This window comes from Vigna unguiculata, chromosome 8 (genome assembly GCF_037176805.1).
Source record: "Vigna unguiculata cultivar grain cowpea cultivar isolate G323 ecotype 2 chromosome 8, ASM3717680v1, whole genome shotgun sequence".
Taxonomy (NCBI): domain Eukaryota; kingdom Viridiplantae; phylum Streptophyta; class Magnoliopsida; order Fabales; family Fabaceae; genus Vigna; species Vigna unguiculata.
In genome coordinates, this window is record NC_140799.1 from 32162220 (window position 1) to 32179316 (window position 17097).

General features: G+C 30.4%; 1 protein-coding gene across 2 annotated transcripts; it reads left to right on the top strand.

The window, feature by feature from the left end:
* The first annotated feature begins 8743 nt into the window (after positions 1 to 8743).
* LOC114194050 (methylesterase 17-like) lies at positions 8744 to 11652 on the top strand. 2 transcript variants are annotated; one of them, XM_028084086.2, is made up of 4 exons: positions 8744 to 9068; positions 9152 to 9292; positions 10761 to 10898; positions 11213 to 11652. In XM_028084086.2, the coding sequence occupies exons 1-4, from the start codon at positions 8781 to 8783 to the stop codon at positions 11510 to 11512; spliced, it is 867 nt and encodes a 288-aa protein (XP_027939887.1). In that variant the 5' UTR covers positions 8744 to 8780; the 3' UTR covers positions 11513 to 11652. The 2 variants fall into 2 exon arrangements, with proteins under 2 accessions (XP_027939887.1, XP_027939888.1); XM_028084087.2 differs by having other exon boundaries at positions 8746 to 9068; positions 10764 to 10898.
* The last annotated feature ends 5445 nt before the right edge of the window (positions 11653 to 17097 follow it).

Here is a 17097-nt window from a genome sequence, read left to right on the forward strand (position 1 = left end):
TCAAGTACTTCAGAATCCGGAGCAGCAGAAGTGGTTCCACAAGTTGTTGGGGTATACTTTCACAATAGAATACAAAAAGGGAAAAGATAATATTGTTGTTGATTCCCTTTCTAGATCCTTTTATGTGGCGTTATCCCAGCCTCAAATCCAATTCATTCCTATCTTGAAAGAAGAACTACTGGCAAATTCTAAATTAAAAAAGATTATAGATGCTTGCTTGCAGCACCAACCTCCAAATCCTCATTATTCAGTGAAGCAAGGTCTTCTTTTTTGGAAAGGCAGAATAGTTATTCCAGCTGACCATAACTTAGTCCAACAAGTATTACAAGAATTCCATAGTTCTGCTACAGGAGGTCATTCTGGTTATTCGAGAACGTTGGCCATAATTTCTTCTCAATTTTACTGGCACGAGATGAATACTGCAATTAAAGAATTTGTTCAAAATTGTTTGATCTGCCAACAAGCAAAGACTTTGAATACTCTTCCCTCGGGGTTATTACAACCACTTCCAATTCCTGATATGATTTGGGAAGACATAGCAATAGATTTCATTACGGGACTTCCACCATCCCATGGTTTTATAGTGATCTTCGTCGTTGTGGACAGATTGTCTAAGTATGACCATTTTTCTCCTCTGAAAACAGATTACACCAGTAAACAGGTAGCAGAAAATTTTGTGTCCACAGTAATTAAACTACATGGATTTCCAAAGAGTATCGTCTCGGATAGGGACAAGGTTTTCACTAGCCAATTTTGGCAACACTTGTTTCGATTGAGTGGTACCACACTTAGTATGTCATCGGCTTACCATCCGCAATCCGATGGCCAATCTGAGATTGTGAACAAGTGTTTGGAAATGTATTTAAGGTGCTTCACATTTCAAAACCCTAAAGAGTGGGTTAAGTTCTTGCCTTGGGCTGAATTCTGGTATAATTCTTCATATCACCACAGTACGGGCATGACTCCTTTCAAGGCAGTATATGGAAGAGATCCTCCACCATTAGTTAAGTATGTGCCTGACCCAGCAGATCTTATTTCAGTTCAAGAACAGTTGCTACAAAAAGACATTATTCTCTTCCATCTTAAACAAAATCTTCAACGGGCTCAGCAAATAATGAAGAAAAAAGCATATTAGAAGCGGAGGGATGTGGAATTTAAAGTTGGAGATAAAGTCTTGGTCAAACTGCAACCTTATAGACAATACTCTGTTGCTGTAAGAAAAAAATCAGAAATTGAATTTAAGGTACTTTGGCCCTTTCCCAATAATTGAAAGGATTGGCAAGGTTGCTTACAAATTGCTGTTACCGGATACTGCTAAAATTCATCCAGTTTTTCACATTTCACAGCTTAAGCCTTGTAAAGGGAATCATTCTCAATCTTATATTCCCTTACCAATAACTTCAGAGGACACACAACCAGTACTTCAACCAGTTGCTATCCTTGACTCTCGAGTGATTATTAGGGGCACAAAACATGTTCAACAACACTTAATCTAATGGGAGGGATTGGATAACACGCAAGCCGCCTAGGAAGATCACACTGCATTAGAATCTGCTTTCCCACAACTCAACCTTAGGGGCAAGGTTGTGCTTAATAGGGGAGGAAATGTAATGAAACCAATATCAGAACAAGCAAATGAGGAGAAAATAGGAACAAATGGTAACAACCACGTGGCAATGGATACAAATAATGAAGTCAGAAGAAAGAGCCCACGGCCCAAAATAACAAATGTACGGCTTAGGGATTATGTTTTGTGAGGCAATTAGCATATAGGTCATGCTGATTGGTGAGGGAAGGATAGCGGAGAATGATTGTGACAGACCCGTCCTCTCTTTTTGGGTCCTTTTTGTTATTGTTTCAGCTTTTTACTCTGTAATTACTGCTATATTCATAATAGTAGACAAACTCTTTGTTTTTCTTTCCAGAAATAATACAGTTATAGAGTTTTCTTCTCCCCATTTTAATTCTTTGTGTGATCTTTGGTGACTATTGTTACAAGTTCATAGTTGAAAGTTATTTTTTTTTATTTTTATCTCAGTGTTTTATTTCTATAACAAGAGACTTCTATGTTTTAGATAAACAATAAAATTGGCAAACTAATAAATAATGAAATGGAGGAAGAAGAGACTAGAAATGGTAGTGGAAGGGATTGATGAAGACGTTATAGAGACGTCGGGGCTCTAGTGGCGTTTACATCGGCATGGTGGCTCCGGTGGTGGTCTCCGTGCCGCGGACGGTGATGATTGGAGAAGAAACCCTTGGGGTTTGGTCATGGAGAAGAAGCGAAACCCTAACAAGAGGGGGAAAAGAGCGCCCCTGTTCAGATGTTGTTGGCAACGGCCTGGACGGCAACGGAGTTGCCCGACAATGGTGTTGGCCCGACGAAGGAGGCGCGCGAACATGGGGCTATGCAGTCGCAACAGACTGAGAGAGACGGAGCAAAGAACGGCGATGACGCCGACAAGGCTTTTGACGGTGATCAGTACCGGCGGCAGCGGCGGCCTACGGGGAGCAAACGTCGGTGGCTGTGCGTTTTTGGTTGGTGGCCACACATGGTAGGGGTTGACGTAAGGTGGAAGATGAGAATGGGGAAGAAGTTGATGTTTTAATTCTGGAAGAGGCTTCTCCCTACACCTCCAAAGACTTCTACTGCACCCCTAAATATTAATTGCACAATCTATTTTACTCTTCTGACTCACTTCTCTCTTAAGTAGGTAAAAGTAATTAAAATATTTACTGAGTTAGGTGAACTAAAAGTTTTGTATATAGTGAATGCATGTTTGTGAATGGTTATGAATGAGTGATTTGTGTTTGAAGATGTTGATAGACAATTAGACATTGATAGATAACGAGATTGAAAAGAGAAAAAAAACTTAGAAAGCATACACCCGACTTTCGACATCCGGTTATGCACAAAAAGGATTTAGAAATCCGGTTCAAAAATTAAACGGATTTTGGTATCCGATTTTACACAAAACGAATTTGTACACATATACCAACGGATTTAGAAATCCGGTTAAAAATTTAAACAAATTTTGGCATCCGATTTTCCATGTACACGTACACCGACTTTCAAAATCTGATTAACCAAAAACGGATTTAGAAATCCGATTCTCAAATTACACGGATTTCGATATTCGATTTTCATAAAAATGATTTAATTATTAAAATTTTAAATTATTTAAAATTTTTGTTATTCATTATATATTTTATTTAATTTATATTTCTTTTTCCAACTTTTAAAAATAAAATCTTTTGTTAAATCTTTAATTATTTGTTTTTAATACAAACCAAATTTCCAGTGGTAATGATAATCACGGATTTTATTTTACACAAACTGGAAATCGAAATTCAATATTTATTTTGGATTTTTTTATTTAGCTTTAGGTATAATATTTTATTTATTTAACGTATTTGTTTTATATTTTTATTTTTATTTTTATTAATTGGTTGAAAATTTAATTTCCTTTTAATTTAATGTTAAATAGTTTTCTAATAATTTTTTATTTGTTATTTTTTAAATGTTATATTTAAGGTTTATTGTTTTAATAATTTTTTTTTATGTTTTGTTTATTTTTTAAAGTTTTTTTATTGTGTATCATATAATTTTACTATTGGAATTGGAATGCCGGTATACAAATATCAAACGGATTTCCATTGTCGTATATAATTTTACTTAATATAGTTATATATAATATAAACAATTTAAAATTAAATAATTAATATATAAATTAAAAAAATTGAAATTAAATTTTATAAATAAAATCAGATAAATAAATAAAAACATCAAAAGCTAACAAATAATAAATAACTAAAAATAACTTTAAAATAATTAAATATAATTAATCTAGATATTATAAAGATAAATATTTTAAATAAAAATTTATCATTATTAATTAAAAATTAACAAAATAAAAATAACTATAAAATATGTAACTAAAAAATATATGAAAAATAAAATTAAAAATAAAGTAATTAAATGAATAAAAAAATTAACAAATTAAAAAAAGTAAAAATAAATACATAATAGCTGAAGTTTAAAATTCAAGAAATAATAAATATTAATAAAATATATTCTAAAAACAATTAAACAATAACTAAATAATATTAATTAAATTGAAATTAAATTTTATGTTTAAAATAAATAAATAAATAAACTAACGGAATTGAAATGCCTGTATACAAATATCAATTTTAAATAAAAAAATAGTTAACCTACCAGATTTCTATTGTCGGTATATAGTTTTATTTAATATAAAATCAAAAATTAAGAGGTAACAAATAATAAATAGGTAAAAATTATTCTAAAATAATTAAATATTATTAATCTAGATATTATAAAGTAAAATACTTTAAATAAAAATTTATCATTATTAATTAAAAATTAACAAAGTAAAAATAACTACAGAATTTAAAATAATAAAATTTTATTTAACGTACTTATATAAAATATAAATAATTAATACATAAATTATAAAATAATAGAAATTAAAACTTATAAATAAATGAATAAAAAAATACGAAAATTTAAATCATCAGCGGACTACCAATGCCGATTAAAAAGAAGATTTTTAATATTTTAACCGAGCTTCGATTGCCGATAGAAAATTAAACCGGCCTTCGAATGCCGGTAAAAAATTAAACCGGGTTTCCAATGCCGGTCCACAAATAAAACGGAGTTTAAATTCCGTTTAATCACTCACCGAATTTCAAATGCCGGTGCACCATGGGTTACGAAAGTTAAAGTTTTTACCGGGTTTAGAAGGTCGGATAAATATTTTATCGGGTTTCGAAACCCGTTCTACCTAAATCCGTTTTTAACTTTTAAGAACGATGCTATAAACGATGTTACACGATATATTTTTTTCATGTTCAAACAATAAGCATATTCATTCATATCTCCAAGTATATTCAAACAATAATCATAAATAGAAGAATAATTTACCACTCTTGGAAAAAGAAAGAACCTTTCCTGGTAGATCTTCAATGCAGTGGGTGGTGTGTGTTTGGACGCAAAGGGTCTCCCCTATCAGCAGAAGCATTGCTTTCAATTTGGGGGTGTGAGATTAAAGGTAACTTTTATTGAACACAAAGTGGAGGAGGGATTTATGACAGCCGTGAGTTAAGAGCAGAGAATCTTTTTTAAGAGCATACAATCTTTTTTAACTTATTTTACCGTTAAACAGTGAAAGGTTCAGAATGATATTATTAAAATTTTGAAATTTTTAAGTGTAGTAAAAGTATTTGAAGGTGTAGGGAAAAGTCCCCATTTTGGAGAAATTAAAGATAATTGGACTTAGGTTTGGCAGATTCCATAATTCTTCATGTACCCCATACTTAACTATAACACCTTCATCTTATTTTAGGATTTGGCAGATTCCATTTTTCTTCATGCACTCCGACAACTTAATTTCTACACCTCTTGCAGATTTGTTTCATAATTGAATCATTTATTTTTGCACCGCTCGATTTTTATATGCACCAGCTATTTTATATGTTAAATTTTGCTTTTCCTTAATGCACCCACGTACTTACTTATATGCACTCCCATTTCCAATTTTACTATTTTCTCCAAATTAAATTTTACATTTCACACATTTTTTATTTTGTAGTATTTTATTTTTTATTGCATTTTTACCTCATCAACTTTTCGTATATCTCACTTTTTCTAAAATAATAAAAATATTTTAAATTAATTAAAATAGCTTTTAAAAATATATTATTTTTTTTAGTGTTTATTCGGTAACTCTCAAAATATAAAATATATAAAAACTTTTTGTATTTATCCGATTAGTCGTGTCATATGACACTTATTTTCTAAATATTAAATGTAAAATACTTTTTGTGTCTACTCGACCATTCACATCATATGACACTCATATTACAAAACATAAAAATCAAATATTCCCATCAATTTTTTTGTCAATAACTATGTGATCTTTAATTTTTCAGTAGGAATAGAAATACGTAGGAGCGATGTCAGACTTTGTCAGATTTACTTTCAAAATGTCATTTCCAAAGTTTACAAAGAATTATATAACCATGATTTCTAATTCTTAATGAGAATAGGTAGGACTAAGGTTAACCCTTGTCAAGTCCTTTTCAATAAAAAATATTTTTGGTCAATAATTTCTTATTTTTGGAAAAAATAAATATTTTAAAATAAACACCTCTCTTTTTGCATATTTAATTAAAGATATCTTTTTTGTGCGGACGCCGTAGGGTACTAATACCCTTCCTTACACGTAACCGACTAGTTTTCGCATGTTATGCTTTATTTATATGATTTTCCATAGTTTTCCAAAATAAATTATAGTGGCGACTCAAAATATCTTCTTCTAAACATAATTTCTTTTCGGTTCGTTGTCTCGTAACGATTTAGGTTGTGACACAAACATTTAAGTTAATTAGATTTTGATTACTTTGAGTCTTACACTCAAACTCTAGATAACTTGGAAATATTATTTTCTCTTACCTTTTTTTACATCATGGTTCATACAACTTGACACCTAATTAGTGATGAAAAACTTTGAGGTTCATTACATTATTATTGGGTGTATGTTTATGTTATTGAAAATTGTAAATTTCATTAGTACTAATCGTCAAACCATTTCATAGGCATCCAAGATACTTAAAATCCTACGTCCAAAATAAATCACAATCAAAAAGTTCTACTGTTGAAGGACACCTAGATGAAGAGGTTGACATGTTTTGCTCTCAATATATAGAAATGAATTGAGTGAAGAATCAATAGGACCACACATATTGATGATTACCCTAATAGAGATTCTTCACATTTGTCATCCATGTTTCCACTTTTTGGTAGATTAATAAGTACTTCTTCAAGCTTTGAGTTGTCAACCACAGAGAAAGCTCAAACCCATCAATGTCTTATTTAATCATCTTCAAGTCAAACCTTACATTGAGTGAGTATTTACACAAATTATAAATCATGTTATTTTTTAGTAAATTTTGTGGCACTAATAGTGATATGTTGCTATGGAATATTCTTATAGGCAATTTAAAGATCATTTGTAAATAAAAAAATGAACACAATACATAATATATTATATAGTTATTTTACATCATCTGATGTATATTTTTATATATTCACATACACTAAAACTATACTCCACAATTAAAGTTATAATTTATTAATAGTAATTTGTTTGCTGAAGTTTTATGATAGAAAAAGGAAAATAGAAGTGGTAGGTGTGTGATGGAAGGACAAATCTCCATTTCCAATGCAAATACTATTCACTGCACGAATGTATGTGCAATTATTTAAAGAGGTTTACTTTTACCTGTGTGCGCGTCCTATAGAACGCACAATTTGAGACCTTTCTGAACCACATGATTGTGTTGATGATCATGATTCTCGAGTTCAAACCTCATCTGAGTGCATCCCACGCCACTACTCTAGTTTATGTTTACATTTTCAAACTTTCTTATCATGGATGAAAATGACCCTAACCCAAAAAGTGTTTCCAATATATAATTTTTCACAATAATATTTTTGTTTATTGTTTTTCATCGTGTATAAATCATGATATATTATATTTCTCTTTTTCCTTTATATTGTTTTTAAACAAAAATTATAAGTAATGTGGAATACAGGTAGAAAAATACGTCCAAGTAGCAGGTAACTCTGAAATTAAATTATTCACTTAAATAAATATGATGTTAGTTTATTAACAAAATAATAAGTTTTTGATTTTGTTTTTATCCCATCTTTTTTGTTTTTCCTTTTTATAAAATGTGAAATAACTCTTTTTCGTCGTTGTAAAATATGTTAATTTTAAGTTTATTTGTTATGAAATATTCTCATTTTTCATTTCTAAAATATTTTGCATCATTATTTCTACTCTCTAGTATTTAATTTAAGACAGACGCATTTATTATGAATTTAAGAATTCAAGCAAAGTAAACCAACAATATAGGATTTGTTTGTTTTTTAAAAAGGTTATCTATCACTCTTTCTTTCGAAAAAAGACACATAATTAATTAGAAATAAAAAGTGACAATAATTTCAAATTTTGCGGAAGTGAAAAATAGAAAACATTTATAAAAATGTAAATGAAAACTTACTAATATTATAAATAAAAATATCAATTTAAATTATTTTAATAATACGTATAATAGATAATAATATGGTTGTAATAGATTATAACCCAAATAAACTGGTGTTTGAAATATGTTAAAACTTTAATAACAAATTTTCAAATTGATAAGAACTTTTTTTTTTGGAGAAACATTTTGTTTTACAATATATAATTTTATTGACTTTTATAATAACTGTTTCAAAATATCTACTTTGGATATTTACCGGCGTAAATACACTTTTACAAATTTTTTATATATGATACTATATTAAAAGTTAAGTTGATAATATTATAATGTTACTGAATTATTGAATTAATATATAAAATAAATTTATATTTATTAAAAATAAAATAAATGAACAGAAAAAAAATAAAAAATAATTATTTATAATTAATTATCTTTTATAAAAAACATATAAAAATAACCCTTAAATTTTATAAATTTAACAAATAATTATATTATATTATAAAAATTAAAATTAAAATTATAAAATATAGACAGAAAAATAAATCTATTTTTATATAGCTATAAATATTGTTTGACCAATAATAAAATTAAATGCATACAAAATATGAAGTTGTCTTAAAAAGAAATAAAAAAGGAAAATAATGAGCAGAGTATTTATTTATTCTCTCACCATATTTATCCTTCCCACAGCAAAGTTGAAAAGAGGTGAGATGTTGGTGAAGGAAGAGAAAGCCATGGCAGTGAGTGAGGAAAGTGGTGATCCAAGAGGAACAATTCCCTTATTGAAACCACACTTTGTGCTGGTGCATGGCATTGGTGGAGGAGCTTGGTGCTGGTACAAAATCCGGTGTCTCATGGAGAATTCTGGCTACAAGGTCTCATGCATAGACCTCAAGAGTGCAGGAATTGACCACTCTCATGCTGATTCTCTTCTTTCTTTTCATGATTACAACCAACCCCTCATGGATTTCTTGTCTGCTCTGCCTGAAAAGGAACAGGTTTTGATCTTAATCGTGATCAACCACTGTAATTAGTTTATCTTCTTTCCTTGGCATGAAAACTGACCCCATATGTTATGCAGGTGATTTTGGTGGGACACAGTGCAGGAGGGTTGAGTGTTACCGAGGCTTGTCACAAATTTGCCAAGAAGATCCGTTTAGCTGTGTATGTGGCAGCAACTATGCTCAAGTTAGGATTCTGCACAGATGAAGATCTCAAACATGTGAGTCATTTTCACTTCATTGAATTTTTCAATATCCTAAGAATTCGAGAGAAAGTTTAATGGATGTTAATATATCTGGATAATAACATCCTCCAAAATAATATGTTATATATATACATACACACACTGTGATATTAAAGTATGATCTTAGATATATTAGTGTGATGTGAACAATAAATATGATTATGCAGTGATAGTTAGAAGCACAGTACTGATTACAAAAAAATTGATGGTGTGGTTCTGACTGTTTGTAAAAGTTGGTATGTGATAGTGTTGGTGATAGGTTTCCATTGATGTGTAAGTTTTGGAGACTTTAAAGTGTGAGCAACAATCTTGATGTTGATGCTGGGTTGAAATAATATGGTGGCCAACTGTCTTGTAAATCTGAGGCACACGCACCAACTATCACATTTTTCAAAAGAATACTCCCACACCCAGAGAAACTAGCCAGTAGCTGTTCAGCAACACTTTCGAGGTCTTAAACCAAAACACAATATTTTCTCTCTCTATTTTGTTGTAATTTTTTGACAGTGACTTTGTTCTAGGATAAATAACCAATCTGATTCTTCAATGTTTGATTAATTTAATTTTTAAGAATTTAAAAAATCTTAATTAGATTCTCCATTACATTCTTTTATTAAATTTGTCTATAATATTTACAGATTAATTTTATATTTTACTTATTGAAAGATTTTTTTTGTTTTTAGATTTACAAAACCAAATATTTACCCTTTATATTATACAATAATGGTATTACCCTTTTTAGTCAGATGAAAGTAAAAATTTCTCTTCAACTCAGAAGCCTATATAAGCTTAAAAATACTTTGTTATGAAGTTAGAATCTGAGCACGTAATTTATTTACAATCTTTTACCTCACATGCATTTCTTATTTCTGTCACATACTTTTCTTATTTTTCTCTTCCTTTTTACTCCATTCTGTGTATTTTTTTTTTCTGACTTTCTTTCTTTTTCTATTGTCTGTATTTTTTTTACCGATTAATTTATTTATTATTTTTGGAAGAAAAAAAATGAAACATAAACAAATATCGAACTAAAAACAATTAGCACTAATAATATTTGAAAATGGGTCTTGTCAAGGTCAACAATCTTGTGCAATCTAAACCCTCACCAAAATGTCTATCTATTATATCTAACACTTATAATCATCTCTCTTAGCCATGTTTACTTAGTTTGAGACATGGAAATTGTCTAAGTCTAGAGTTTTCTTTCTTTCTTATACTATGACTTACCCGACAACCTGTTCCACATGTAATGTTTGTGTTCCTGAAGATGTGTGTGAATGACAGAATAAAATTTTCACTGTGTTGAAAAGTATCTCCAATGATTGAAAGGAAACAAAAGAATCAGTGATCCTAATCACCATTTTTGCATGACAATAGAGTAGTTAATCGCTTCTTGTGCCTCATTATGAACACAATGAGAATGGTGATTTTGATCTGCGTGAAGCAGGGTGTACCTGATCTATCTGAGTTTGGAGATGTATACGAGCTAGGATTTGGATTGGGAGAGGATAAGCCTCCAACCAGTGCTTTGGTGAAGAAAGAATTTCAACGCAAAATCATCTATCCTTTGAGTCCACATGAGGTATGCATTCAAAAGGGAGAAAAAGGTTCATGCATGTCGTGCTTTATCTACACAAACTGTTTATTTAACCCATGTTCACTTGGTCAGGACTTGTTCTAGGGTACCCCACATGCCATCTACTTTTTACTATCATCAACTTCATTATCATCTGCTTTTTTCCACTTGTAGCACCTTTTATGGCAACTTCTTGGAAACAGATAAAACCACACAACATTTATCCAAAACATCCTAAGAGAACATTGTAGCCATAAAGAGGTGGTTTTTTACTTATTCTGAATGAAAGTGGAGATGATTAATTATGTTGTTGATGATAGGATTCAACCCTAGCTTGTATGCTGTTGAGGCCAGGACCTATTGAGGCATTGAGAAGTGCAAGGTTTGTGGAGGATGGTGAAGTGGAGAAGGTGCCAAGGATGTACATAAGGACAAGTCATGACCATGTGATGAAGGCAGAGCAGCAAGAAGCCATGATAAAGAGGTGGCCACCATTGAGTGTGTGTGAACTAGACAGTGATCATAGCCCTTTCTTCTCCACCCCTTTCCTCCTCTTTGGGTTACTTGTAAAAGCTGCAACTCTTCACTTTGGATGCAACTTTTCTAACCCAGCTTCCTAAGTTTTCTCTCCAACCCATGTGTTGTGAGAGATCACAATTTCAGGATATTTCCTAAATAGGGAAGGATGGGGTTTAATAAAACTCTGATTAATTAATAATATAAGAAAGTAATGACAATCTTAATGAGAAGTGTTACAAAACCATTGTGTCTCGCTGTGTGTTAGATAACAAGTATAGTAGACTATGTTGCCTATATGTTAAGTTTCTTCCAATATTGTTTTAAATATATTACATAAAAATAAAAAAAATAATAAAAATAATAATAAAAATAATAATAAAAATAATAATAAAAATAAGAATAATAATAATTATTATTATTCTTATTATGTAAGTAATATCATAATAAAAATACTTTTATCTCATTTCTATTTTTTTAATTCAAATAATTTTCATTCTAATTCAATTTTTTTCTACTTCTCCTTAATAATTCAATTTAAACAAAAAAATAGAGTGAATGACCTATACTAGATTGAACTTTTAAAATAAAAGTTTAATTATTATTTTTTAATCATTGTTTTTGTCAAAATTGTTAATCGATCCTCAATTTTTTTCTTAATTTAGTCCTAGCTTTTTTAAATTGATTCAATTTGGTCTTAACTTTTTTAAATTAATTTAATTTGGTTTTGAATTTTTTCCTAATTTTTGTAAAAATGATTTAATTTTGTATTTTTCATTAGTATACAGACAGTCATAAAGTTAGTGTTATGTGTTTCTTAAAACTTTTTAATTTTTTAAAATTTTTTAAAAAAATAATTTTTTTCATGTGTCACTTCACATTTGTGTCACGTGACATGATCATTGTGATGTGACAATAACAATGTGATGTGGCTGACATTGCTACATGAGCATAATCTCAATCTAGTCTCTACATTTGGTTTTTAAATTCAATTTAGTCCCGACTTTTTGTAAAAATTAACCAATATTGTTTCTCTTGAAATTGAGATAAAATTTATTTTGTATAATATATTGTTATTTTTACTAAAATTGTCATTTTTATTAAATGTTTTTAAACTAACTTTAACATCTATATAAATTTATTTAAGATCATGTTAACATAATTAGGGATGTCAAAAAATTGTTATTCGTGGATATTTGTAAATAAAATCTTCAATGGATAGAAAATAAATATTATGTATGGGTATGTGCAGATAATATGTACAAATATTTTTTATATCCACGTGTTAAAAGGACAGGTACGAGTACCATAATATTGTACTCGTGAATATTGTACCCTTTATAATCTAGTTTAAATTTTAAAAAATATTATTAACACTACAAGAAAAAATGGTATTACCTACCACCCAAATCCGTAGATAATGGCTAAAATTCGAAGATAAAACAGATTTACCTACGGATTACCTACCGGCAAAAATCCGTAGGTAATATAGGCGTAGCTAATGCTTACCTACGGAAATCTAGATTCGTAGGTAATTACCTACCGATAAATCCGTAGATAATGTCGTAGGTACTTACCTATCGATATATCCGTAGGTAATAACTACCGATATATTCGAAGGTAACTGCCCTTTTTAAAAAATATCGTTTTGGTTTGTTTGTCCTGCTGTTTATCCTGGATATATTTTTTGATACAGTTCAAAATAATATTGTATCAACACATTATGTAGAGGAATTATAGTACTAACACACAAGTAACATAACTCAGAAATAACACACATTCCAAACCTTACAAACACAATGTTTTATTTAAGTTAAAGCTACCATAATCCAAACCTTACAGAAACATCCAAGCATACTAATATAAAGGTTCCTAATATAACATAATGTTTTCCCTAAGACTAATAATCAGTATAAGGATGAGGTGGATTAATTTGGCCTTTTTCATCTTGTTGCACTTGTGGATTGTCCTCCTGCTCTTGATTTTGTTGTTATTGTTGAGTGTTTGGTGGTTGAAGAATATTCTGTGCAGCAACTGCTACTGGAGGTAGGAGATACTGCATGAGTGTACCAAGTAAATTTTGGAACGTCTGGAATTGGGTTTGCATTTGGTTTTGAAATTGAGTACTCATTTCACGAATTTGCTCTGACATTCGATCCTCGGTAGTTGTTAGTCACTGTCGAAGTTCATTAATCTCTTCCAAAGGAACTTGCTGACTAGAACACGCCTGTGTTTGTTTTAAGAGACTCTGAACACAATCATCTCGAGAGTGCACATGTACAACTCCATATACTCGTCCTTTGTACCTTCCACTTGCTGTCTCTAACCAACACTTGTTCCTCAATCTCTCCTCCTCAACAGGGTCTAAAGGGGTGCATTGTGAGACACCAACAGACTAATGCTTTCTCCACCCCACCTCTACCTAATTCAATAACACTGAAATCTGTGTGCTATAATTCTTTATTTGACTAAAGATAAATATATGAACAAAAACTTAAAAGGAATCATGGTCAGACTTAGAAGGTCAATGAAAGTGATTAAATTAAGATTCCTTCAGATAAACAGATTAACAACTTCATTTTTGTTAAGGATTTCATATTTTCAGTGACTGTATATATGTAACATTAATAAAAAATTATTTCTCCAAAAAAAATATATTTCTATATAAAAATTTGCTTGATGAAATATTTCCAAAACAAGCCAGTGACATTTTTTAAAAGATAAAAACTTCATACCAGTTTTGTGGTCTTTTATATCAGGTCCAAACTAATTTAATGTGTTTAAATAGAAAAAATATAGCAATAACAACAACCAAAGCCTCAAAACTAACCAAAATAATTGTACTTAAGAATGAGTGTAACCGTAAATTGAAACAAGAGAAAGGGAAATAAGTGTTTTGAATAGCTGACTGGAAAAAAAATGACAGCAAAAATCATGTATAAAATGGAGTGAAAAGTTTATTCAACCAACAGGTTTCATGTCCCACAAAGAGGTATAACGCAACCAATTAGGTGAAAAGTAGACAACTAAAATTTCCAGAAAGAAAATTAGCAGAACAAGGACGTGTTGGTCATGCTTAAAATATTGCATAATGGTAGGGAATGGTAATTCTAGCAACCTAGGCACAAAGTTTACTATAAATGATAATAAAGCTATGTGATTATCATAGAAAAGATAATGGGGACAAATGGCAATCACAACAAGAACTTCAAAGAAAGTTTAAATTCTGCAATGTAATATTTTGATCTAATTATAAACTAAAAACAAAGACTAATCAAGCTATGAACAAGGCTCATAACTTACTTGTCCACAACTGCTGAATAATGTTGCAAGCCTCTCTGTAGTAACCTAAACCAAGACAAAAGGTTCTTCAAATAATTTTGTTTACCATGATTAGAACAGTACAGTAAACAAACTAGAGCAACAAAAGCCCTATGCCACTATGTGATTGGCTACATCGATTACAAGACTATCTTTACCACATACTATTCTTTTAATGCTACCTTCTCTTTGAGCCTTTAGTGATCTTCCACTCACCCTCCTTCTCCTTGGTTAAAATTATTTCTTCTCTGCAAGATAATGAAAAAGTTAAATTTTTAGTAAATACAATTTTTCAACAAGATTACTTTGCTCACAAAAACTCGATTGTTCACATCAACTTTAAAACACAACAACTTATCACTATCCTCACCGGGTTCACTTCTGATGAACAACTAAGCTTTGACTTGGACTCCAAATTCAAGCACGACTTGGGGCTAGGGCATGCGATTCCCTTCAACCAATCAAAGATAAAAGTTTAACACAAAAATAAACTTTAAAACACAATAATCAATGACCTCTCTCACCTAAGTTCAATCGCGATAAAGAACCGAGATCCTCTTCTTCGATTCAGCTCCAATTTAATTGATGACTTCTGTTACGCGAGAAATGTATGAGGCAAACAACAAATCTTTGATGGCGAACGAGAAATCCTTGATTCAGGGCACACGAGTTCGGGATGCGCGAGCAAACTTCAGTGTTTAGCAATGAAGACTTTCGATTTAAGCTTGTGCGAGTTCGACCTGTGTGTGAAATATTTGAAGGGGCGCGAAAAATCCTCAGCTCCAGCCACACGATCTTCAGCTTAGGGCACACAATCTTCAGCTCAAGGCTCACAAAACAGTTGGGGAAAAATGGTCGAAGAAAGGAACTTAGGGCTACGAAGTCTGTGTGCAGATAGAAAAAGCGTTAATTAATATTGATTTATCATTTAAAATTTCATTTATGTTGATCAGTAGGTAATATCAGCAGGTAAAAAAAATATTTACCTGCTGATATAAATATTATTACATACGAAAATATCCTTCGAAACACTTCCCCGCTTAAACGCGCCAAAGTTATGTACGGATCTTACATACGGATCTAGAACCCTAAAATATTACATAGATACATACGGAAAAGCGTAGGTAAGTAAAATATTACCTGCTGAAAAATATTGGTAGGTAAATCAGTAGATAGATCTCAAATTACCTACGGATTATAATCCGTATGTAATAATCCGTAGATAACTAACAAATTTCTTATAGTGTAAAATATTAACACATTGATTGTAAATGAGTTACTTTTTATCAATTGATTATAAAAAAAACTTTATCTCTTTGTAAGTTGTCATTCAACACTATTTAAATTAGTTATTTAGACTTTGTTTGAAACTTATGAATGTTATGTATTGTATTCTATTTGAATTTATAGTTAAAATATGTTGTTAAATATTTTTTTAAAAATCTTGTAAATACCCACCCGTGAATATCCGAGGGTATTAAAAAAATATACGGATACCCGCATATATATGAAGACAATACATGACGAATATTTATCTAGTGGATAGAATAAGAGAAACTACCATCCATATCGTATCCGTCCCGTTGACATCCTTAATCAAAACAAAGGAATAAAGGAAGAAAAAAAAATTATAGTCATATATTATACAAATTATTATGTCTTGTATTTATAAGCTGATATAAGAACCCGTTAAAAACATATATGTAATGTTCTAATACAAGACTTACGATGATATTGAAATATTTTCCATTTTGGAGGAAAATCTAGGTTTGATGAACATTAATTCTTATTTTATAGTTAAAAAAAAGTATAAATGTTTTGGAATATGCCATATGTAGCCCTAAAAAGGATCGCTTTGTCATCATCAATCTCAGGTTTTAAAGTTTTGACTTGACAAGCTTTTGGAGAACAAAGTTGCTTGCTATCTTCGAAAGTTTATGACTTGAAGAGCAATATGCAATCATTATTATTAGTAACTATTTGATTCATGAATGTGTAAATGGGGAAAAATAGTATTTGAGAGAGAAAATAATTAATTTAAACTTAAATATATTTATAAAAAATAAAAATTGATTTCTGAACTTTATAACTTAATGGCAAGTGTGTGATAACATAGAAAATAGTAGTTTAGAATGAGTAAGTGTTTAAAATAATGGAACTTGATTGTTTTATTATTAAAAATCTTAAATATAAATAGAAATCTAATAAACGAGTTTCATTATTTATAAACACTTTATCTCTTTAAGAATTGTTTCTAAAATTCTCGCTGCCTTCTCTCTAAGTTTTTTACTCTTGTAATCATCTATACAACGATTAGAGACCGCTAGGGGGATTCCTGCGACACGCCCTACGTCTTTGTCCGATCAAT